The sequence below is a fragment of the Halichondria panicea genome, chromosome 11 (genome assembly GCF_963675165.1).
Source record: "Halichondria panicea chromosome 11, odHalPani1.1, whole genome shotgun sequence".
Taxonomy (NCBI): Eukaryota; Metazoa; Porifera; class Demospongiae; order Suberitida; family Halichondriidae; genus Halichondria; species Halichondria panicea.
Genome location: NC_087387.1, coordinates 49746 through 72500, shown reverse-complemented (window position 1 = coordinate 72500; position 22755 = coordinate 49746). Strand labels below are relative to the sequence as shown.

Genomic DNA, 22755 nt, shown 5'->3' with positions numbered 1-22755 from the left:
TATATACATCTCTTAGATCCATGATGTCGACTTCATTCGATTGTTTGAGAGCATGTACCCTGCCACCTCCTGGAGCAGTGTACAGGTGAGAGCACTGTGTGTAGCTGTGTGTGTTTAATGGCCTGTGCAGGATAAGATGTTCTCAGTGATAAAAGAGCTCTTCACAGCCGCTGTGTCAGGCCAGCCGCCTGCTGCACTGGCCCCTTGTCATCAGGTATAGTAGCCCCCTGGTGTGTGTGTGTGTGTACGCCTCCCTCATTCCTGCAGGCCAGAGCCATGTATGGACTGGACATGATGCTAGAGTGGGGACCAGCTGGTGAGATGGAACCAATGTTGATAGAGGTCAACTACTGTCCTGATTGTACACGCGTGTGCAAGCACTGTCCTCAGTTCTACAACCACGTCTTCCAAACACTGTTTGACATTCCAGGAGCTAGCCCTCCAGTCACGAGGCTAATCTAATGCTAGTCTAATGTGCCTCTCTCTTGTGTATGTGTGGAGTTGTGTAACATTTGTTGTTAATTAATTATGATAAAAACTGTTGCACCTGGTATTTGGGGGCGGGGCTGGCTCAGGCCACTCCCTGCATGCGCTAGCTATAGCTAGCTATAATAGGTAGCTAGCTAGCTATAGCTATAAAATAACCTACTGGATTGTTACTGCTTCTGAAGATGTTTGGAAGGAAGGACAAGAAAGCTGACCGAAAGAGAGGTCGTGAGAAGCCCTCTGAGAGGAAAGGAGGAGACCTGGCTACTATGTTTGGCCTCAACATGGAGATACCTGGTGTGTGTGTGTGTGTGAGGATATCGTTAAGCCTAACATTAGTACAAAGCTTATAGTATTAAAGTGTGTGTTCATCTGTTCATACTAGATGACTCAGAGTTGGAGGCAGAGTTGATGGCACTGGAGGGGGTTTCCCCGGGTGTAGGGGGACGTGGCAAGGCTCCCCTCTCTGTGGCTGACGTAAACAAAATGGTGGCAGGGATAGGAGAAGTGGGGGACGAGGACTCTGACCTTAGTGACATCGACGAGGACGAGCTGCTCGGAGAATTACAGGTGAGAACTGACCCAACCAATCAACCAGCCATAACGATCCAATGTTAAAATTTATGATTTTATCAATTGAAAGCTGAAAACTATATCTTTCAAATTATGTATTTATCTCTCAAATACGAAGTTTGATGACATCATTTGAAAGGTCTTTTTCTGAGCTTTCAGAAAATCATAACATTTTTGACATTGGATCCACAGAATTCAGGTTATAGCAGCTGAAAGAGTCCCCGAACCATCGATTAAATTGTGGAGGGGGAACATCTTTCAACAGCCATTAACTTGAGTACCGTTCATCCAAGGTCAAAAATATTCTAATTTTCTGAAAGCTTAGAAAAAGACCTTTCAAATGATATGTTTCAATCCAAAACTTCTTCGGAGCCTAAATTTGACATTTTTCGGCCTCGGACCATGGGCTATATATAATCCATGGTATCGCCAAATTGGCAAATACTTTTATCTCTCAAATACGAAGTTTGATGACACCATTTGAAAGGTCTTTTTCTGAGCTTTCAGAAAATCGTAAAATTTTTGACATTGGATCCACAGAATTCAAGTTATAGCAGCTGAAAGAGTCCCCAAACCATTGATTAAATTGTGGAGGGGGAACATCTTTCAACAGCCATTAACTTGAGTACCGTTCATCCAATGTCAAAAATATTCTAATTTTCTGAAAGCTTAGAAAGAGACCTTTCAAATGATGTGTTTCAATCCAAAACTTCTTCGGAGCCTAAATTTGACATTTTTTGGCCTCGGACCATGGGCTATAATCCATGGTATCGCTAAATTGGCAAATACCAAATACGAAATTTGATGACACCATTTGAAAGGTCTTTTTCTGAGCTTTCAGAAAATCATAACATTTTTGACATTGGATCCACAGAATTCAAGTTATAGCAGCTGAAAGAGTCCCCGAACCATTCATTAAATTGTGAAGGGGGAACATCTTTCAACAGCCATTAACTTGAGTACCGTTTATCCAATGTAAAAAATATTCTAATTTTCTGAAAGCTTAGAAAGAGACCTTTCAAATGATATATTTCAATCCAAAACTTCTTCGGAGCCTAAATTTGACATTTTTCGGCCTCGGACCATGGGCTATATATAATCCATGGTATCGCCAAATTGGCAAATACTTTTATCTCTCAAATACGAAGTTTGATGACACCATTTGAAAGGTATTTTTCTGAGCTTTCAGAAAATCGTAAAATTTTTGACATTGGATCCACAGAATTCAAGTTATAGCAGCTGAAAGAGTCCCCAAACCATTGATTAAATTATGGAGGGGGAACATCTTTCAACAGCCATTAACTTGAGTACCGTTCATCCAATATAAAAAATATTCTAATTTTCTGAAAGAGACCTTTCAAATGATGTGTTTCAATCCAAAACTTCTTCGGAGCCTAAATTTGACATTTTTCGGCCTCGGACCATGGGCTATAATCCATGGTATCGCTAAAGTGGCAAATACCAAATACGAAATTTGATGACACCATTTGAAAGGTCTTTTTCTGAGCTTTCAGAAAATCATAAAATTTTTGACATTGGATCCACAGAATTCAAGTTATAGCAGCTGAAAGAGTCCCCGAACCATTCATTAAATTGTGGAGGGGAAACATCTTTCAACAGCCATTAACTTGAGTGCCGTTCATCCAATGTCAAAAATATTCTAATTTTCTGAAAGCTTAGAAAAAGACCTTTCAAATGATGTGTTTCAATCCAAAACTTCTTTGGAGCCTAAATTTGACATTTTTCGGCCTCGGACCATGGGCTATAACCCATGGTATCGCCAAATTGGCAAATACTTTTATCTCTCAAATACGAAGTTTGATGACACCATTTGAAAGGTCTTTTTCTGAGCTTTCAGAAAATCATAAAATTTTTGACATTGGATCCACAGAATTCAAGTTATAGCAGCTGAAAGAGTCCCCGAACCATTCATTAAATTGTGGAGGGGGAACATCTTTCAACAGCCATTAACTTGAGTACCGTTCATCCAATGTTAAAAATATTCTAATTTTCTGAAAGCTTAGAAAAAGACCTTTCAAATAATGTGTTTCAATCCAAAACTTCTTCGGAGCCTAAATTTGACATTTTTTGGCCTCGGACCATGGGCTATAATCCATGTTATCGCCAAATTAGCAAATATTTTTATCTCTCAAATACGAAGTTTGATGACACCATTTGAAAGGTCTTTTTCTGAGCTTTCAGAAAATCATAAAATTTTTGACATTGGATCCACAGAATTCAAGTTATAGCAGCTGAAAGAGTCCCCCGAACCATTGATTAAATTGTGGAGGGTGAACATCTTTCAACAGCCATTAACTTGAGTACCGTTCATCCAATGTCAAAAATATTCTAATTTTCTGAAAGCTTAGAAAGAGACCTTTCAAATAATGTGTTTCAATCCAAAACTTCTTCGGAGCCTAAATTTGACATTTTTCGGCATCGGACCATGGGCTATAATCCATGGTATCGCCAAATTGGCAAATACTTTTATCTCTCAAATACGAATTTTGATGACACCATTTTTTCTGAGCTTTCAGAAAATCATAAAATTTTTGACATTGGATCCACAGAATTCAAGTTATAGCAGCTGAAAGAGTCCCCCGAACCATTGATTAAATTGTGGAGGGTAAACATCTTTCAACAGCCATTAACTTGAGTACCGTTCATCCAATGTCAAAAATATTCTAATTTTCTGAAAGCTTAGAAAGAGACCTTTCAAATAATGTGTTTCAATCCAAAACTTCTTCGGAGCCTAAATTTGACATTTTTCGGCATCGGACCATGGGCTATAATCCATGGTATCGCCAATTTGGCAAATATTTTTATCTCTCAAATATGAATTTTGATGACACCATTTGAAACGTTTTTTTTCTAAGCTTCAGAAAATTTGATGTTGGGTCAAATGGTACTAAATTTATGGCTGTATAAAGATGTTAAATTACAACTCATGTATCCTCCATGGCTTGTTTCCCTGTGCAGGCTTTAGAAGAGACGTCTTCTGACCCCCCACCACCTACCGCCCACAATCCTCAGTCTTCTGACCCCCCACCTCCTACCCCCCACAAGCTTCAGTCCCCATCACTCAAGACAGTGGGTGGTTCAGTAGAGCTGGTGTCAGGAAGACTGGACATGTATAGGACTGCTCTGAGTGAGGCAGAGAGTGGTGGAGAGAGTTCCAAGGTCAAGAGGTACAAGAGAGGAGTCTCCTCTCTGGAGGGGGTGAGTACATCATGTCCCTAGCCGCCCACTCTTTTAGTTCCCTACCACACCCTCACAGTTACTCAAAAATGCTCAGAAGGGCGGCACAGTGAGTGAAGAGGATCTACCTCCAATGGTGGCTGTCAAGTCTGCCTCTACAGCACCTCCTCCTAAACAACACTCTATTAACTTTGATGACCCAGAATTTGATGAGTTTAACTTTGATGAGAGTGAACTTGCATCAATGGCTTCCTCTATGATCGATGATCGCCAATCATCCGTCCAATCACAGCCAACTACTCAACAATCACCACAGAAACAGGCCACACCCACTACAAAGCTGCCTGATGTATACACAGAGACTGTACCACCCAAATCATCTCCACGGCAACAAAATCTAGCTAAGCCATCGCCATCACCACGGCAACAAGCACCTTCTAAGCCGTCACCATCACCACGGCAACAAGTGCCACCACCTGCTAAACCATCACCACGCCAACAAGCTCCTCCCACTAAACCGGATGGAACAATTGACCTCGATGACCCCGAGTTTGATGAATTTACTCTGACTGACGACGACCTCGTTGCCATGACAACAGCTTTTGTTGATGATCGTGAGAAACCTAAACTAGATGAACCTGTTACCATGGATACCAGTAAGCCGAGTGCTAGTCTACCTGCTCGTATTGCCCACCCTCCGTCCACTGATAAGAACACTGTCACTAAGCTGCTCTCAGAGAGAAGGGATCAATATCTAGCAGCTAGTAAGACTAACAAAGTCAAGCAGAGAGAGTATCGTGTGATGGCTGCACAGTTCAGTCGTGTGGTGAAGGCTTTGGAGGGAGGGGGACAAGTGGACCTGAGGGAGATGCCTGGACCACCTCCTGGCTATCAATCATCTTATAACATTGACATCACCAAGTACACACCTACACCGGCTCTGAAGGAAGGTCAAAGTCCACCAGCATCCATTTCACAAGGTCAAAGTCCATCCTCATCCCTTTCACAAGGTAACAATGTGGAATGTTGTGCATTTACTATACTGATATACACACGCTTCAGGTGGTATGGGTTCTGAAGATGCAAGTTCTGAAGATGTAAATTCAGACATTGCTATTCCCAAGACAACAATGGAAGCCTTAGAACAACGACTGGCAAAGTATCATGAAGGGGTCAAAAGTGCAAAGGAGAAAGGTGAAAGTTCACGAGTGCGGAGGTTGGGACGTATTGTCAAATCTTACGAAGATGCCATTAAAGCAACTAAGAGTAATAAACCATATGATTATGTTGAGTTACCTACTCCTCCTGGCTATCCTCCCATTCCCGTTCCACGAACTTTGACCCCACGCCCACTTGTGGTGCCTCCGACACAATCCCTCCCTGTTGCCATGGCATCCAAGCCCCGTCCACCCTCGTTGAATCAGGAGCAGTTACGATATATTGAAGCACGTCGCTCTGAGCTACAAACGGCTGCTAAACAGGAGCAAAGCAAAGGACAGAGAGAGAAAGCTCTTTATTATCTCAAACTAAGGAAGGGGTTGGACACTATGTTGGAGGCAGCAAAGAGTGGGATGCCTGTTAATCTAGAAGAGCTTCCACCGTCTCCATTTGCTGATCTAACACAAACCAAACCATCAAATGATGTCCTCTCTCACTTGAAACCAGCTACTGCTGAAGATGCCGCCACCTTTGACCTCCTAGAGAAGCAGCTACAGAAGCAATGTGATATCTGTGACTCTAATGCTGAGACTTACCGTAAGATGGGCAGCACCCCAGCCTCTATACAGTATGACAATATGTCCCAGAACTGCCAGAGAGAGCTATTAGCCATCAAAGGCATTCGCTCACAAGGATTAGGGCCACCCAAGTTCACCATAGAAACAAGAAAGTTCACAATAGTTAATAGTCACCCAGAGCTGAGCAGTGGTGTGTGTGAGGTGGCCGTGGTAAGAGGTGTCAATATACCCAAACCAGAGGGTTTTGAGGAGAAGGATATGAATGTTTATGTGGAGGTTGAATTCCCCTGGCCCCCAGACAATCCTGGCAAAGACTCCACCACTACTGTCAAGCAGAGTTGTGACCCTGACTTCACTGAAGCTAAGCTCAACTTTGAGATAGATCGTAAGAAGATCAAGACAATGACAAGGACTCTCAAGCGAACGCCTGTCAAGTGTGGAGTGTGGCAGAAGAGGGCGTTCAGGAAAGACCTGTTTATTGGTGAGTGTGTGCGTGCCTGCGTGCGTGCTTCGGTGGCCATACATACATACTGTATTATGCGTACTCAACATGTGTAATGTGGTCCCCCCCAGGTCTTGCGTCGCTGAGTGTGGAGGGACTAGAGAGCCAGTGTAGTGTGAGAGGTACGATTGACCTCACTGATGAGAAGGGGCGCAAACAAGTAGGTGGGAAACTGGAGATTGCTGCTACACTAAGAGAACCACTATCTGGTGAGTGGACAAGTCATGTGACATTGTCATGACTATCACATGATTAGGTACGGACAAGACAGAACGTGATGAGCAGTGGCTAGTGTTTAAAGAAGCCATCGCTGCCAAATCAAGTGTAAGCATGCCCAAACCAGGACCACCCTCGGCTGCTAGAAGAAAATCTTCAACACCGGCAAACTTTGCACTCCTGTCTCCAATCAAAGTGGAGAGTATGGTTAGCCTGGAGGCACTCAAGTTTGAGCTCAGTCTAGTACAGAGTGCCCTCAAGGCTGGACACAAGGACAAGGCTACATCAGCAAGGGGGAAACAAGTGAGTACTAACCTCTCATTACTGGCATTGACCCCCCCCCCCCCCCCCCCCCACACACACAGATTCAAGATAGGTCAGCAGAGGTGAAACAAAAGCTTCAATCAGATGCTAAGTTCAGAGAGAGTTACAGTCGCCAGGTGACCCGGGAGATGGCCGGGGAACAACAACTGGAGGCTCAGCTAATCAAACAGGTATGACTGTGTGTGCGTGTATATGCTTATGTGCTTATGTGTATGTATACTTATGTATGTGTATAAACGTGCTTATGTGTGTGTAGGGGAAGGGGAAACAAGTGGAGGCTGTGATACTGGGCAAGAGACGGGTTGCCATGGAGAGGGAACTCAAGGCTTTGCAGAGCAGGAAACTGTAGACACTTGTATAGTTAGCTATAGTGTGAGAAACTATATACGTATCAGTGACAAGTCATTTTATTATAATTGTATAATTATGTAGTAAGTGTTGTTAATTATAATTCGTTTGATATTGGGTTATAAAAGTAATCTACATGCCATCTGGTACATATAATTATGACACGGAATATTAGTTCATGTCTGCCATAAGTTCATTCCTGACTTGTCCCCTCCTGCCGAGTGCTGGAATGGCTCCTCTTGAAGGACATCACCAAATGCCAGAGCAGCGGACATCTACACGGAACGTTAACAGTGATCAGGGGTTGAATATAACTGTTCGAGAGCATGTAGCTTACCTGAGTGCTCCTGGAGGGTTGCAATAGTCGAGTGTTGAGCACATAAGATGATCCAGGCCTGGAGAGATGGGACACCCTACTCATCACCTGACCATCACTACCACTGTTAGTCGCCCCCTTCTCCACTCTTGGTTCACTCTGAGAGGTAGTGGCAGGTACACGCTGTACACATTATTTAATAGATACCTTCTTGATGATGTCTAATCTGACCAGCTCTGCCTTGCTAGTCCGACTGCAACCCATGGCAACAAAGAATGGCCACACACTCTCTAGGGCAGACCCAAAATCGCTGGCTGTCCTGCAGAGGTCCAGGGGGAGGGGGGTAAACACACACCACAGAGGCCATGCAGGAAGGGGGGGGGGTAAATACACACACGTACGTAGTTACCTCCCGGCAGTGTCCTGTATGCTCAGGTCTGGCTTGGCCTGGGAGAGATGGAGCATGACTTTGCCATGACCTTGAAATGCTGCACAATGACAAGGTGTCCAACCTGTACCACTATTGCTCACGTTGATGTTAGCTCTGCAGTATATACAAGCAACGTGTAACTATTAGTAGCAGTGAGATAGAGTAATTCACCCTTTGTTTAGCAGTAGCTTGACCATGTCAGCATATCCCCAGAAGGCAGCAATACAGAGAGGAGCAAATCCATCAGAGGAGCGTTGATCAGGGTCCACCCCACCCTCCAACAAAGCTGCCACCTCCTACACACACACAAGTGGTGAACAGTCTATATATAACAACGTTCCTACCTTTATGTCTCCATTGGCTACTGCTACAGCCAGACTACCATCTCCTGCCACACAGAGAGAAGACATCTCTTCAGCTTCACTAGTATAGTATAGTAGTGTAGGAACGCCCCCTACTTTTCTCTCTGGTCATGTTGTTCTGAATAATTATGGTAAAGGTCGTTTACAGGTAAGAAAAAGATGGCTTCATTTGTATCGTATTTAAAATGTGTGGCTATATAACGCACGTAGTTGAGAAATATCCTTTGATGCAAGCCTAGCCATCCAAGTGTATTCTTCCTTATCTTTATCGTTGAGTGATGATGAATTTACAAACCGAAAACTTTCTGCTATTATTTTGTACTGGACTGGACTCGAACTCGCAACCTTCGGATCTTGAGCAGAATGCTTTAACCACTTGGCCACCCAGTGACCCCGGTAGCCTTTGACCCAAACCACGCCCTTTCACAGGTAGAGGGCGTGGTCTCCAGTGTTGCAAGCCTCGTCAGGATTGATCAAGAAATAATTATATCAAGATCTAGAAGCTAGGGCAAAGGATGTCCAGTCGCGGAGTGTCTAGTGCTGGAGGCAGTTCCCTCAATGCGAGCGCTAGCAGTCTTCTGGCCATGCGCAGCAGCTCTATGGAGAGCCTGGAGAGTACCATGTCCACCACTGAGAGTATTATAGGTAGGCCACTGTGTACGTGTATGTGTACTGACCCCCTCACACACACACACACACAGAGGCTGATCGTAACAGGCTACTGACTGTCCTGCAGGAGAATGCAGTGCTCAAGTCTGAGATAGAAGTGTATCGTCTCAAGGTCAAGAGCCTCACAGAAGACAACAGGAGACTCCGACAAGCCAGTGTTAATATAGTGAGTGTGTAACAGTAACAGCTGTTGTTACTATAAATAGCCACGATATCAATAGAACAGGTATGTTATAAGAATTAGCACTAAAAGCATTACTATGTTGGGTCATTATCTGCCCTCCCTAAGGATTCCATGTATTAGCAATGCCCCCCCCCCCCCCCAGCAAGCACAGGCTGAGCAAGAGGAGGAATTCATTTCCAACACCCTTCTCAAGAAGATTCACTCTCTAAAGAAAGAGAAAGAGACGCTGGCCATGAACTATGAGCAAGAAGAGGAGTTCCTTACTAATGACCTCTCTAGGAAGCTTGCTCAGGTTACTATGGTTACTGCTCTATCTCTTAGCAACATAACTACCATATATACTAGTCGTGTGTTATGTCATTCCTACGCTCTTTTTGTAGCTTCGACAGGAAAAAGTTCAGTTGGAGAAGACGTTGGAACTAGAGCAAGAGCAGCAGATCTCAAAGCTCACTAGGAAGATAGACAGACTGGAAAAAGACGTGCTGACTAAACAATTCAGCCTAGACCAGGTGAAGAGCTTGTTGATTGTCTAATAGTAGAATGACTGTTTTAACAAAGCTTTGTAGTTGTCCCTAGCTAATTACATGAACCCTGACCTCTTTTGTAGCTTCGTCGTGAGAAGATTGACCTTGAGAACACACTGGAGCAAGAACAAGAGATGCTGGTCAACAAACTATGGAAGAAGATGGAGAAAGTGGAGAGAGAGAAGCGTGATCTCGAGGGTAGACTAGGTGCCACTCCCCCACCCTCCCCTAATGACAAGAACAGTCCAGCCTTCCTCAACACACGCATCCTCCAACTATCAGAGACAGTCTCTATGTTGAGACAGCAGCTAGAGAAAACAGACGCTAAGAGTAAGTGATGGTGTGTACTACTGTGTGTGTGTGTTTAACATTTCCTGGACTAGCTTGTTGATTGTGTGCATTATTGTCCATTTACATGTATTTTGTTTCCTTTCACTGACACATGTACTACATATCCTCCCTTTAGACTTGGACAAGATCCAACAGATTGTGGAGGAGGAAAGAGCTCTCAAAGAGGAGAACGTTAAACTGCAGCGGAGGCTACAAAGGGAAAAACAGAGGAGAGAGGATCTCACACGACAGCTATCAGAGAGTGAATCATCTCTGGAGATGGAAGATGAAAGGTGAGTGTGTGTGTGTGTGTGTGTGCTGACACCCACTCACTCTACACTTGCAGACACTTTAATGAGATGACAGCATCGCGAGGTCCACTTCCTCCCAGTAGCCCCTCCCCTTACTCCCCCTCCCCCACCCGACGCTCTGTCTCCCCCGCTCTCCTGGTATCAACGTTTGCCCCCCCAGCCCCTGTTGTTAGGACTCGTACTGCCAGCTATGGCTCTGGTGGCTCGTACAGCAGCATGGCCTCTGCCTCTACCTCAGCACTGCCCCCACAACCACCACCCAGTATCTCTCATGTACGTTAGTTACATCTCCACTCATCATAATTATATCCCATTCCTCTCCTGCAGAGATTGCGTGCTCAGAGCAGTGGATCAGCAGCAGCCAGGGAGAGACCTACCACTAGATAGCATGGACTCTCTAGAATAGTGTGTCTGTGTTCAATTGTGTTGTGTATTGTGTGTAAGCTGATTTAATATTAACTTCAACACATCTGGTAATGATCGTTACATTAAAACTGTTAATTTGGTCTATGCAGATGCATATAATTTCTCATTATAAATTCTCTACATGTATAACAATCACATGTTCACATAAACTAAGCACATAACTGACACAATAGATAGAGCTAAAGAGAGTACTAGTTAGTGTTCAGACAGTGGAGAATCGCTTGAGGTCAGTCATACACTGTACCAAGCTTTCATCCTGCAGCACAGATAATGGTTAATGATTATATACAACCATCAATAATATCTATAGCTACCTGTTTTCCCTTCATGGCCTCAGTGACTTGTCTCTCCAGCCAGGCGACCATGTGCCGATGCTCAAACGCCTTCTGAGTAGCGTCCACCTCAACCTAGGGGGTCTATAGTAATGGGGGGGGGGGTAAGGAGAGTGGGGGGGGCTTACGTGATAATTGAGTCTTTTCTTGACCTCGTTGGTGACCTCATGCAGTCTGCGACGGTACTCCTCCTCTATCAGCATATCATTGTTCTCCTGTACACACGCACACACAATAAGAGAGAGTTGGTTAGTTAGTTACTTACTTTGAAGACCTCAAACAGTTCGTGTCGTGCCTCCAGCTGTACTTCGACCTCCTTCTCAGCCTGAATACTCGTCTCTAGGACTGACATCTTTTTGTTTTTGCCTTCCTCCAACAGAGTGAGAATGTTCTATAAAGAGGGGAGATGAGAACAGGGCAGCATGGTGGACACACTACCTACCTGTGATCGTGTATCCAGGAACTCTCCAACAGGTTTGCCGACCTTTGTCATGAGCCAATAGATAACTCCGCCCATGACACCCAGGATGACTGTCTCAGAGTTCATGACATAGAACTCCTTCCCGATGACATACAGGCCCAGACCCACCCCCAATGTCCAGGGGCCAGTCACTCCAAGCTTCTCTACCAGACCAGCTCTAATGCCCACATTGCCTGTACAGGGAGTAGTGTACATGAGGGGGACTACATGCAGTGCTCACCTTCTGGCTTGAGAGGAGGAGTGGTGGCACTCAATGGACGCACTCCATTCAGTAGAGCTGCTCTAGAAGGCACTGAGGGTAAAGGTCAACAAATCAACACAATGCATGGTGATAAGAATTTGTTATTTTCTTCACTAAAGAACAAGCACACCTCTATATAGCCTACTATGGTGTGTGCACTCACCTGTAAAGCGGCCCAGAGCCAAGCCTAACCTTGGTAACATAGCTCTAGCTTCTCACTTGATCCTTGTCTGGAAAGAGATCACGTGACCACACAGTCTCCTTTGGTGAATCGAAAATATACCGCATGTGCGGCTATTTAATAAGGGTAAAAAGCAAACTTGAAATAATAATTCAGTTAATTTGAATGAGCTGAGCAGTTACGGTTCCTTCTTCTCGGCCACATGGTGTATCGCCAACATGGTGAGTGTGTTTTGTGCGTGAATCTGCTTCCATCTATTGTATGATTATGTCTGTAATGCTGATAAGTAATGGATACGGTGTGTAGAATGCTAATTTTACTGTTGGTTTATTTATAATTTGTTTGTGCAGGTCAACATACCTAAGCAAAGGAAGACATTCTGCAAGTCTTGTAAGAGACATCAGCAGTTCAAGGTGACCCAGTACAAAGCTGGGAAGGCCTCACTGTATGCACAAGGTAAGACTAATGGCTTCCCCTGCTATTAATGATTCATCGTGTGTCTTGTAGGAAAGAGACGTTATGATCGCAAGCAGAGCGGGTACGGAGGTCAAACAAAGGTCGTGTTCAGGAAGAAAGCTAAGACTACTAAGAAGATAGTGCTGAGAATGGAGTGCACCACGTGTAGGAAGAAGAAGCAAACAGCCATCAAGAGGTGCAAACACTTCGAGTTAGGAGGAGACAAAAAACGAAAGGTAGTTGCTGTGACTGTGTTGTTCATTGACATTGTTTTATAATTATTGTGTTTCTTCCTTGCAGGGACAAATGATCATGTTCTAAGAACTGTTGGATTATTATTTCTGTTTTATGATGATTGTATGCACCTCATAACTGTTTTGATGATGCCACAACACTGTCACATGTGCAATGAATATGATTGATAATAAATATTAAATATAATAATAATAACAGTAGCTGCAAGCAATGGCCTGTAGCTCTAACAGAAGAGCTCTTTGCTGGTGTGGAGGAGATGAAATGATAAGAGGTGCAGTGAAGGTGGCAGGCAGAGGGTTCCTAGTAGGAGTGGGGTTGCATCTGGGGCAGCAGCTCGTCCGTGGTGTGGCTTCAGGGAAGATCCTAGCACAGTACGTAAGCCCTTGGACATTACTCCTTTCACTGTGTGTGTGTGTGGTTAGCCCTGCAGTGTTTCTGAGATATCTACCATTGGTGGACTGTGTGCGCTTTGCCTCCTTCATTGCTGCTGCTGGATCCACTTATAAGCTCACTCTCTCACTCCTCCGACAAGCCTATAACACTGACGTACGCATACACCCACAAACCTCCCCACATCCACCTTACCCCCCCCCACTACTCTTGACTGTTGACCCCTCTATAGAATGGTTGGCCGGCAGTGGTGGCTGGTTGTGCTGCTGGACTCACCTCTTTGATTGATGACCCCAGTCGACGACGCACACTCTCACTCTTCATCCTGGCACGTGCTCTGGGAGCGCTGGTGCTCACTCTGCACAGACGTGGGAAACTACCAACTGTTCCTTATTTTGTAGTGCTGGCTTTTGGTGTTTGTGAGTCCCTCATCATCTATAGCACGGTACATTATCCGACCCTCCTACCACGGAGCTATTACACTGCCATCCTCAGCTGGTCACGCTACTTCACCGAGGATAAACTGAAAGTAAGTAGTTATAATATTATAGTATCTATAATTTATATATAGGTGGCCTATTGTAAAATATAGTCAATTATCCACACACACACACACACACACACACACACACACACACACACACACACACACACACACACACACACACACACACACACACACACACACACACACACACACACACACACACACACACACACACACACACACACACACACACACACACACACACACACACACACACACACACACACACACACACACACACACACACACACACACACACACACACACACACACACACACACACACACACACACACACACACACACACACACACACACACACACACACACACACACACAGCTATTTTTCCGTGTACCCTCCCTCCACTTCCTGCCATGCTCAGCTGGACTACATCCTGGGTCTTGTAATTCTTATGCTCTCACGGATTTCTTCCATTCTCTGTTCCTTTACATCAAGATCTACTTGAGTATCTACTCCCTGCCGTTAGTACTGTTCAGAACAAAGTCCCTCTGGACACACACAATCACTGCTCTGAGGACACTGCTCAATAATACGCTTGTATCAGCACTCTTCCTGGCAGTAGATGGAGCGCTAGTCAAGTACACACTCTGTCTGCTCAGGAACGGGTACGGACATGCCCCCCCTCTGCCCGCCTGGATAGCACTCTTGTCTGGCTTCCTCGGAGCCGCTGGTCTACTCATTGAAAGACACTCACGACGATTAGAGCTACTCTATTATGTTCTACCTCAGGTGAGCTCTCGTCATCAAACAAAAGTGATAAAATATTTTTTCAAGGTACTCTTTTAGCTATAACTTTTAACTTGAATTCTGTGGATCCAATGTTAAAAATGTTATGAAATCTTAGAAAAAGACCTTTCAAATGGTGTTTCAAATGGTGTCATCAAACTTCATATTTGAGAGATAAAAGTATTTGCCAATTTGGTGATACCATGGATTATAGCCCATGGTCCGAGGCCGAAAAATGTCAAATTTAGGCTCCGAAGAAGTTTGGATTGAAACACATCATTTGAAAGGTCTCTTTCTAAGCGTTCAGAAAATTATAAAATTGTTGACATTGGATGAACGGTACTAAAGTTAATGGCTGTTGAAAGATGTTCCCCCTCCACAATTTAATCAATGGTTCGGGCACTCTTTCAGCTGCTATAACTTGAATTCTGTGGATCCAATGTCATGATTTTCTAAAAGCTCAGAAAAAGACCTTTCAAATGGTGTCATCAAACTTCGTATTTGAGAGATAAAAGTATTTGCCAATTTGGCGATACCATGGATTATTATAGCCCATGGTCCGAGGCCGAAAAATGTCAAATTTAGGCTCCGAAGAGGTTTTGGATTGAAACATATCATTTGAAAGGTCTTTTTCTAAGCTTTCAGAAAATTAGAATATTTTTGACATTGGATGAACGGTACTCAAGTTAATGGCTGTTGAAAGATGTTCCCCCTGCACAATTTAATCAATGGTTTGGGGACTCTTTCAGCTGCTATAACTTGAATTCTGTGGACCCAATGTCAAAAATTTTATGATTTTCTGAATGCTCAGAAAAAGACCTTTCAAATGGTGTCATCAAACTTCGTATTTGAGAGATAAATCTATTTGCCAATTTGGCGATACCATGGATTATAGCCCATGGTCCGAGGCCGAAAAATGTCAAATTTAGGCTCCGAAGAAGTTTTGGATTGAAACACATCATTTGAAAGGTCTCTTTCTAAGCTTTCAGAAAATTAGAATATTTTTGACATTGGATGAACGGTACTCAAGTTAATGGCTGTTGAAAGATGTTCCCCCTCCACAATCACAATTTAATCAATGGTTCGGGGACTCTTTCAGCTGCTATAACTTGAATTCTGTGGATCCAATGTCAAAATTTTTATGATTTTCTGAAAGCTCAGAAAAAGACCTTTCAAATGGTGTCATCAAACTTCGTATTTGAGAGATAAATCTATTTGCCAATTTGGCGATACCATGGATTATACCCATGGTCCGAGGCCGAAAAATGTTGAATTTGAATTCTGTGGATCCAATGTCATGATTTTCTGAAAGCTCAGAAAAAGACCTTTCAAATGGTGTCATCAAACTTCGTATTTGAGAGATAAATCTATTTGCCAATTTGGCGATACCATGGATTATACCCATGGTCCGAGGCCGAAAAATGTTGAATTTAGGCTCCGAAGAAGTTCTGGATTGAAACCTATCATTTGAAAGGTCTTTTTCTAAGCTTTCAGAAAATTAGAATATTTTTGACATTGGATGAACGGTACTCAAGTTAATGGCTGTTGAAAGATGTTCAACTACCCCCCCTCCCCCCCGTTCAATTAATCAGAGTTGCATGTAGATGATGCTGTGTTAACCTACCCCAGGTGTTGTATGGTGTGTGGCGTGTGTTGTGCATCAAGAAGCCACTCAACTTACACAAGATACCGTGCGGTTCAGTGTGGGTGTTCTGTGCTTCTTTGGCTGTCATCTTCCACTCTTTTGAACGAGAGCATCTCTCACTCTCCCCTCTTATCAACACTGCACTGCATCGACTGCTAGACACTTGAACTATTATTTTATACAATATTTTTGTGATTCCTTTGATTTCCTGTGCAAGCTGGTTTTGCATGCAATGAATAATGTTATTGTGTGGTTTGGCAAGTCAACTGTATATATTGCTAGCTCAGCATTTTCCTTTCCTAAAGATTGTGACTTGATAAGGAAGTATGGCTAGTGTTTTGCTGGGAGCTGCAGCCTTGTCCACCGCTCTAGTGGGAGGATATGGACTTTACAAGTATCTCACTCAGACTACCAGGAGTGCTGTGATTACTGATGATGTCCCACCCCCTTCCGTTCGTGCCCCGCCCCCTGTGCCCCCCAAACCCTCCACTCGTAAGCTGAGGAGTCCACCACTGACACTAGAGGACGAGCCTGCATCATTTGACCAGGTAGGGACCAGCCCTAGCTTGCCACACATCCTTGATCTTCCACCCCCCTACAGCCCCCCCGGCCGCCAGCTCTGAGCTCCCCCTCACGTAACAAAGGCCCCACCAACAGGAGACCTCCATCAAGGAGGCAGCACTAGATAGTCAGACATGTAGCTATAAATCAACATTGTAGCAGACAATATTATTGATGTATTTTTTGAAAGTATATACATTTTTAGTTTACTGCAATTGTACCAAAAGTGAGTTGTGATACTGAATAAGTTGTGAAGTCGGTAAAATAAAAGCGACCGACGAGTCAGTGATACAACATGTATAGGGGAAACAAACAGTCCACACAAACACAATACACGTAATTATAATAATACAAACAATGCAACAAGTCAACGTACATACAGAGAGACAGTCAAATTGGTTGGCAATCGACGCACAAACACACACACCTGCAGACAAACAGACAAACTGTGATGACACTGTTCACTGGTATGAGTGTGTGTGTGTGCGTGTGTGTGCGTGAGTGTGTGTGTGTGTGTGTGTGTGTGTGTGTGAGTGTGTGTGTGCGTGCGTGTGTGTGTGTGTGAGTGCATGTGCGTGTGTGTGTGTGTGTGTGTGTGTGTGTGTGTGTGTGCGTGTGTGTGTGCGTGCGTGTGTGTGTGTGAGTGTGTGTGTGTGTGTGTGTGTGTGTGTGTGTGTGTGTGTGTGTGTGTGTGTGTGAGTGTGTGTGTGCGTGCGTGTGTGTGTGTGTGAGTGTGTGTGTGCTTACCATGGTTAGTAAGGTCGTGTGGATTCACGCGGCCTCTTGAGTTGAACCTTAAGTCGCTTTGTTCCAATCTGAAAGCCGTTCATTGATTGGATGGCACTTTGTGCAGAGAGAGCGTTGTCATAGGAGACAAACCCAAAACATTTGCTGAGATTGGTAGCTTTATCGATGAACACTTTAGCTGAGAGGACTGCGCCAAAAGGTGAGAACATTTGTGCAAGGTCAGGGTCCATGACCTCGTTAGGGAGGTGGTATATGAACAGGTTGGAGCCATCAGGCCCTACGTGGAAGAGGTAACGATCATGACACTATAGTGTAGTGTACCGTACCTTCCTTCTGTTTGGAGTAGGACGGACTGTTGCTGTTGTTTTGTTGATTAGTGACAGCCGGAGTGGTGGCATAAGCTGAAGGGGGTGTGGTTATGTCATGTGATAATATAGGAATGGACTTACTGGCTGCAAACTGAGCAGTCATAGGGTTCTGCATACCCAGATAGGCACTCAGAATAGCATCATTGGTGAGTGGGTGAATCATCTTAGCCGGGTGGAAACCAGCAGGGAGAGGAGCGGCTGCAGTTAACATGGCTGAACTGAGATTGCCTAATGATGAATTGACCATAGCTGCTGTGTGTGGGGGGTATAATAGTGGGGGGTAGAGTGTGTGGGGGGGGGGGTCTTACGATTGTGTAGACTTGTCCCCAGGCCAAACGAGTTGTTGACAGGAGCAGGCACGATACCACCTTGATGCATCTGTAACAGTTGTACAGTACACACTAACACGGTGATAGTGGACAAGTGGTGTCTACCTTGAAGTAAGCAGCTGTTTGCATTGATCCGAGAGCAGCAGTTATTCCATCAGCCTTCACAGCTTGTAGTCTCTTAGCATTCTTCTCTCTCTCTGTGTCTGCTATCTTGACCACCAGTGGAGCAGAGCACCCCTACACACATGGGGCACAGAGACAAGGTTAGGGACTGGGGGGAGTGGTGGACTTACTGGCATTGTTTGGCTTCCATGCAGACCACTAATGGCGTCCCTAGCTTCATCTTTGTTACTCATTCGCACAAACGCAGCACCTGATAATGAGAGGGTAGTTACCAGAGGGGAGGTTAGGGTTCACTGCACCTTTACTCTTGCCATCAGCATTGCGTAATATAGAGACATCATCCACTGCACCGTACGTGTTGAAGAGTGCCTTCACATCATCTTCAGAGAGGTTCCGACAAAGCATCCCCACAAACAACCTCCTCTCCTCTACATAGTGTGTGTGTGTGTGTGTGTGTGTGTGTGTGTGTGTGTGTGTGGGGTGGGGGGAAGGGACTCACCGACTGGGGTGGCCTTAGCGTCAACTGCTGCAGGCTTGACTTGCATTGGATGGCTCATCTGTAAGGAGGAGGAGTATGGGGATGGTTATGGGGTTATGGGGGTGTGGTTACTTACCCCCGGCAGTGTCCTTTTCTCGTGGAGGGCTTTCTGAGCCTCGATTGCAGACTGACCACTCATAAAGGTTACAAACGCACAACCTGCAACAACAGAGTTATCATTAGACCCCCCTCCACACACTGTGGTGGATCAACCTAGTGCTATGGTGGATCGACCTAGTGCTATGGTGTGTGTGTGTGTGTGTGTGTATGGAGCTAGAGTGGGTGAATGAATACAATACTAGCTAGAGCCTACTAGTGGCAATGAATACACTTGATGCATGATGAGGACACCTTTGCTGGTCCCATCGGTCCTATCCTTGAGAATAGTAAGCTCTTGAATTGGGCCGTACGTCTCCATCACGTCACGCAACTCCCCGTCCTCCCAACTGCGGGGTACTTGACCAACAAACAATTTGACCATTTCTACGTCCTTGCAATAGCTTGTTAAGCTTCCCTCCATACACTCCTCCTCCACACTGATCTTGATGTCCATGTTAGAGCTTGTCAAGACCTTGAGATCGCTACAAGACCAGCTAACAGCTACACAACTATACGTACACACACACACACATGTACTTACGGGCGCAATATCAATATTACTTTGTCTTTTAAAGATCTATACTTCACTAAATTGGATACTTCTTTTGGCTCTCATAATTATGTACTGCGCATGCTCAGTTAAGTTGTGTACATGTACATGTATTGTACATGATGATAGAGCTCAGTGAATGCAAAAAAGGATATAAGATGGTATGAAAAATATAATTATGCACAAGATCTGACAGAACAGATTCAGAGTAAATGAACAGCGTACATGCAGGGAGCGTGAGCGTGTATAATTATATTATAGGCTAGTATTGTCGAGTGTTTGTAGTAGTGCTACAATGTGTGGCTGTTGGGAGGTCATGTGATCTCTGTGGGGGGTCAGCGCTGTCATCAGATGACCAGACAGCTGGTGCCTATAAGGAGGTGGGGGGTTATTATAGTATCAGTGAGGTAATGCACGTACCATGTCTCCTTGTCAGTCTTCTGGTGGTTAGGTTGAGCATGGCCCTTCGTTAATAGCTCGTTCAGTAGTCTAGCTCCAAACTGTGTCTGTGCCACCTTCCCTAGGCCAGTAGTTCCCCCCTCCAAGAGAGCGTGTAGACACGTGTTGAGTGATGAGAGTGGCAGTTTAGAGAGGAGGTGGCTTACACAGGGGGTCCACTCAGGAAGTACCTATGTGGGGGGTACGTAGTGTACGTTATTAGTGCTGACAGAGTGGGCTCACCTGATCAGTTGTATCTCTTCTAACAATAGAGGGGAGGTTCTGCAATACAGCACACAGTATCCACTGGCCTTGCTCCTACACACACACACACACACAGATAAGTTACGCATTGATGCTGATACAATGACCAACTTACATCAGTTAAAAGAGGGAGCAGTCTCTTGATGAGTCTCTTGCCTTTACGCACGGCCAGTATCTGATAGAACAGAGCCAGCTCACTCCTGTGTGTGTGTGGTTGAGGCTACTGAGGCACAGGTGTGATGTGTGTGTACTCACTTTGAAGAGTGTGTCTTGACTTGCAGCACAGTCAATATGTTTGCTCTCAACTCTGTATCCATGGCAACTTGATACTTCTTATCCAGCTCTTCCAACTCAAGTAGTTGTGGGAACAACTAAACAGACAGTAGTAGAGATATTACCATGAACCATGCACAGCAATTCACCTTCTCTATGATTATGATAGCTGTTTTCTTGCGAGTGATTTCCATGCCGGCCTCACCTCCGGCCACGCCCACATCAATCCTTCGTCTAGGAGCACCTAGACTAGACACTGATAACTTTCCCAGTGCTCCAGTAAACTCAGTGGGTGTGTACTTCCTGTCCTCATGCTCAACAGTGGGTAGTGCCAGGCCTTCATTGGATTCATAGGAGGTGGTCTGTCTACCCTCTTGCTTGCGTTTGATATAGTTCTACAAGGGAAGAGGGTGGAGCTAGTGATGACTGTGTGTGTGTGTGTGTGTGTGTGTGTGGGATCACCTCACCATATAGTAGTAGTCCTCTTTGGCTGGATCAGAGGATTGTAGCTGGATGAGCTGTATCTTGATGACCCACTCTTTCTCCCTCTGTGTCATGAACCCTGAACCATCTGATTTCATCTCTCCTAAGTATTCACTTCTCCTGCTCCTCCGCACTGGCATCATCTCACTCTGTGGACCAGGTCAGAAACTTACACAGAAACCGGGCGATGCCCCAACTTGATTATGTACTTAAGAATGGTATTCTAAGAAAGAAAAGTCCCCCAAGAGGGAATCGAACTCACGCCTTATCTATCATCTAATCTACTAAGCCACCACCCTAACCACTAAGCCACACCTATTCTTTCTCCTCTCAGTCACATACATACATACATTGGATTGCAGACTTGCAGTGCACTTACAAAAGAAAATGGCCACGTACGTATAATATCATTATCATAATAACATCATTCTAGACTACATTTTATCTTGCATGCACTTCTCAAACTGAAAGATACCTATAATTATTATTGTGGTTTTGCTGTTTGGCAATTCTCTGTTGCAAGTGTACTGCAATCCACTATAGCGCATCACATGATATTGGCTTACATGTTGTTGTGGTGGCCACCTGTACTGCTGTTGAGGAGGAGGGTGATGGTGGAAGGCTGAGGGCGGTAGTAGTACACGATGATGAGGGGGATGTTGGAACATGGGGGGAGGAGGTCTCATATACATGGGGTACCTCTGGGGGGGAAGTCCCCCTCGCATCAGAAATGGAGGCTGTAAAAAAGAACATAATGATACGGTTATCATGACAGTGAGATACATACAGGCAATCCCATTCGTTGGTTATGACCCATGAGCGGATGAGGTGGTAGTTGTGGCATTCTAATACCAGGGGGTGGTCTGAGTGGGCGTTGTGTGGGTGGGGTCTCAAGAGGAGATACATGCTGTTCCAGTTCCTCTACTGTGAGTACTCTCCCTCCCACTGGTATAGTGGGTGACCCTATCACATCACCACGCTGCTGAGGACATGAGACATGGTGTGTGTGTGTGTGCATAATCTCCTTACTTGTGTGTGTCTGTGTGGTAACTCAGGGGAGGACCAGATGTTGGGTAGAGACGATTGTCCACCTGGTGATGTGGGCCAAAGTCCCTTCAGTTGTTGAGTTAGCCCATCACTCAATGCCTAGTGTGAGTGGCTGCTAGTAGAGACACTGATACTTACACACATGATACCTACCTCATCATCTGTGGAGTCAGGACCAGAGGAGCTACTGCGTACATATGCCTCATGTCCCACTCTCCAGTCACCTGGGAATAGTGGGTGTGGTTAGTGGGTGTGGTTATGGGAACACACTAACTCACCAGCTGAAGCTTCTCCAAATGTTTCGCTATTTAGTGAGTCATAGTTCATAGTGCATGCACAACAGCAGGACGGGGTAGCTGTGTGTGTGTGGGGGTGTGGGTGTGTGTGTGTGTGTGTGTGGGGGTGTGTGTGTGTGTGTGTGTGTGTGTGTGTGTGTGTGTGTGTGTGTGTGTGTGTGTGTGTGTGTGTGTGTGTGTGTGTGTGTGTGGATTAAACACTCACTTGCTCTTGGTTGGATGACGGTGGTATTCAGATCTTACTGTACTTGTAATTGTGTGAAGGGATTCACTGCAATCAGTCTATAATTTGTATTTACAACACGTTGTAAGCAATGAGCATTAAATAGAATAGTATGCAAAGGGGTCAATAGGGTCAATTTTCAGACATGCCACCCACACCTCCCTCTAAATCCAAGGGCACTGCGCATGCGTGTAAGTGCGGTTGTC

At 44.9% G+C, this 22755-nt stretch overlaps 9 protein-coding genes across 15 annotated transcripts in view; 5 read left to right on the top strand and 4 right to left on the bottom strand.

Annotated features, from left to right (window-relative positions):
• The window catches only part of LOC135344438 (tubulin--tyrosine ligase-like protein 12), a 4835-nt gene extending 4293 nt beyond the window's left edge, over positions 1-542 (top strand). For all 3 annotated transcript variants that reach the window (XM_064541641.1, XM_064541640.1, XM_064541642.1), the window contains 3 exons: positions 17-85; positions 131-214; positions 268-542. In XM_064541641.1, the coding sequence (XP_064397711.1) occupies positions 17-85; positions 131-214; positions 268-462 (348 nt within the window). In that variant the 3' untranslated portion in view covers positions 463-542. The remainder of the gene's footprint in view (positions 1-16; positions 86-130; positions 215-267) is intronic.
• A 17-nt stretch (positions 543-559) lies between these two features.
• On the top strand, positions 560-7514 carry LOC135344433 (coiled-coil and C2 domain-containing protein 1A-like). Its single transcript, XM_064541630.1, has 9 exons — positions 560-783; positions 872-1056; positions 4039-4278; positions 4337-5267; positions 5320-6474; positions 6567-6704; positions 6752-7014; positions 7077-7205; positions 7292-7514. The coding sequence occupies exons 1-9, from the start codon at positions 672-674 to the stop codon at positions 7382-7384; spliced, it is 3246 nt and encodes a 1081-aa protein (XP_064397700.1). The 5' UTR covers positions 560-671; the 3' UTR covers positions 7385-7514.
• Positions 7438-8863, bottom strand: LOC135344464 (ankyrin repeat and SOCS box protein 3-like). The gene is made up of 7 exons (XM_064541674.1): positions 8698-8863; positions 8474-8609; positions 8301-8425; positions 8109-8243; positions 7907-8018; positions 7721-7858; positions 7438-7658 (listed from the first exon to the last, which is right to left on the bottom strand). Exons 2-7 carry the CDS (start codon positions 8537-8539, stop codon positions 7560-7562), a joined length of 675 nt encoding a protein of 224 aa, XP_064397744.1. The 5' UTR covers positions 8540-8609; positions 8698-8863; the 3' UTR covers positions 7438-7559.
• Positions 8864-8932: 69 nt separating this feature from the next.
• On the top strand, positions 8933-11025 carry LOC135344448 (coiled-coil domain-containing protein 6-like). Its single transcript, XM_064541655.1, has 8 exons — positions 8933-9136; positions 9193-9326; positions 9487-9636; positions 9725-9853; positions 9952-10198; positions 10335-10491; positions 10545-10782; positions 10837-11025. Exons 1-8 carry the CDS (start codon positions 9007-9009, stop codon positions 10894-10896), a joined length of 1245 nt encoding a protein of 414 aa, XP_064397725.1. The 5' UTR covers positions 8933-9006; the 3' UTR covers positions 10897-11025.
• Positions 11011-12295, bottom strand: LOC135344463 (ATP synthase F(0) complex subunit B1, mitochondrial-like). The gene is made up of 7 exons (XM_064541673.1): positions 12153-12295; positions 11969-12040; positions 11710-11921; positions 11533-11658; positions 11396-11482; positions 11250-11342; positions 11011-11191 (listed from the first exon to the last, which is right to left on the bottom strand). The coding sequence occupies exons 1-7, from the start codon at positions 12190-12192 to the stop codon at positions 11138-11140; spliced, it is 684 nt and encodes a 227-aa protein (XP_064397743.1). The 5' UTR covers positions 12193-12295; the 3' UTR covers positions 11011-11137.
• On the top strand, positions 12251-13023 carry LOC135344472 (large ribosomal subunit protein eL42-like). The gene is made up of 4 exons (XM_064541684.1): positions 12251-12391; positions 12521-12626; positions 12678-12862; positions 12927-13023. The coding sequence occupies exons 1-4, from the start codon at positions 12389-12391 to the stop codon at positions 12945-12947; spliced, it is 315 nt and encodes a 104-aa protein (XP_064397754.1). The 5' UTR covers positions 12251-12388; the 3' UTR covers positions 12948-13023.
• A 21-nt stretch (positions 13024-13044) lies between these two features.
• LOC135344449 (uncharacterized) lies at positions 13045-16467 on the top strand. Of its 2 annotated transcripts, XM_064541657.1 has the most exons (5): positions 13046-13252; positions 13304-13427; positions 13504-13800; positions 14158-14568; positions 16195-16467. In XM_064541657.1, the coding sequence occupies exons 1-5, from the start codon at positions 13092-13094 to the stop codon at positions 16375-16377; spliced, it is 1176 nt and encodes a 391-aa protein (XP_064397727.1). In that variant the 5' UTR covers positions 13046-13091; the 3' UTR covers positions 16378-16467. The 2 variants fall into 2 exon arrangements, with proteins under 2 accessions (XP_064397726.1, XP_064397727.1); XM_064541656.1 differs by having other exon boundaries at positions 13045-13427.
• Positions 16468-16934: 467 nt separating this feature from the next.
• Positions 16935-19554, bottom strand: LOC135344446 (CUGBP Elav-like family member 6). 3 transcript variants are annotated; one of them, XM_064541652.1, is made up of 11 exons: positions 19228-19554; positions 18953-19035; positions 18838-18895; positions 18638-18766; positions 18509-18588; positions 18321-18452; positions 18195-18264; positions 17968-18135; positions 17845-17919; positions 17519-17795; positions 16935-17198 (listed from the first exon to the last, which is right to left on the bottom strand). In XM_064541652.1, the coding sequence occupies exons 1-10, from the start codon at positions 19427-19429 to the stop codon at positions 17524-17526; spliced, it is 1269 nt and encodes a 422-aa protein (XP_064397722.1). In that variant the 5' UTR covers positions 19430-19554; the 3' UTR covers positions 16935-17198; positions 17519-17523. The 3 variants fall into 3 exon arrangements, with proteins under 3 accessions (XP_064397722.1, XP_064397723.1, XP_064397721.1); XM_064541653.1 differs by having other exon boundaries at positions 17968-18084; XM_064541651.1 differs by having other exon boundaries at positions 17968-18138; positions 19228-19553.
• Positions 19555-19665: 111 nt separating this feature from the next.
• Positions 19666-22708, bottom strand: LOC135344442 (protein PAT1 homolog 1-like). Of its 2 annotated transcripts, none has more exons than XM_064541645.1 (13): positions 22532-22708; positions 22309-22386; positions 22184-22254; positions 22013-22129; positions 21771-21965; positions 21550-21720; positions 20968-21132; positions 20650-20895; positions 20483-20598; positions 20343-20427; positions 20207-20281; positions 19946-20154; positions 19666-19895 (listed from the first exon to the last, which is right to left on the bottom strand). In XM_064541645.1, the coding sequence occupies exons 2-13, from the start codon at positions 22355-22357 to the stop codon at positions 19781-19783; spliced, it is 1614 nt and encodes a 537-aa protein (XP_064397715.1). In that variant the 5' UTR covers positions 22358-22386; positions 22532-22708; the 3' UTR covers positions 19666-19780. The 2 variants fall into 2 exon arrangements, with proteins under 2 accessions (XP_064397715.1, XP_064397716.1); XM_064541646.1 differs by having other exon boundaries at positions 21771-21962; positions 22532-22706.
• Between the last annotated feature and the right edge of the window lie 47 nt (positions 22709-22755).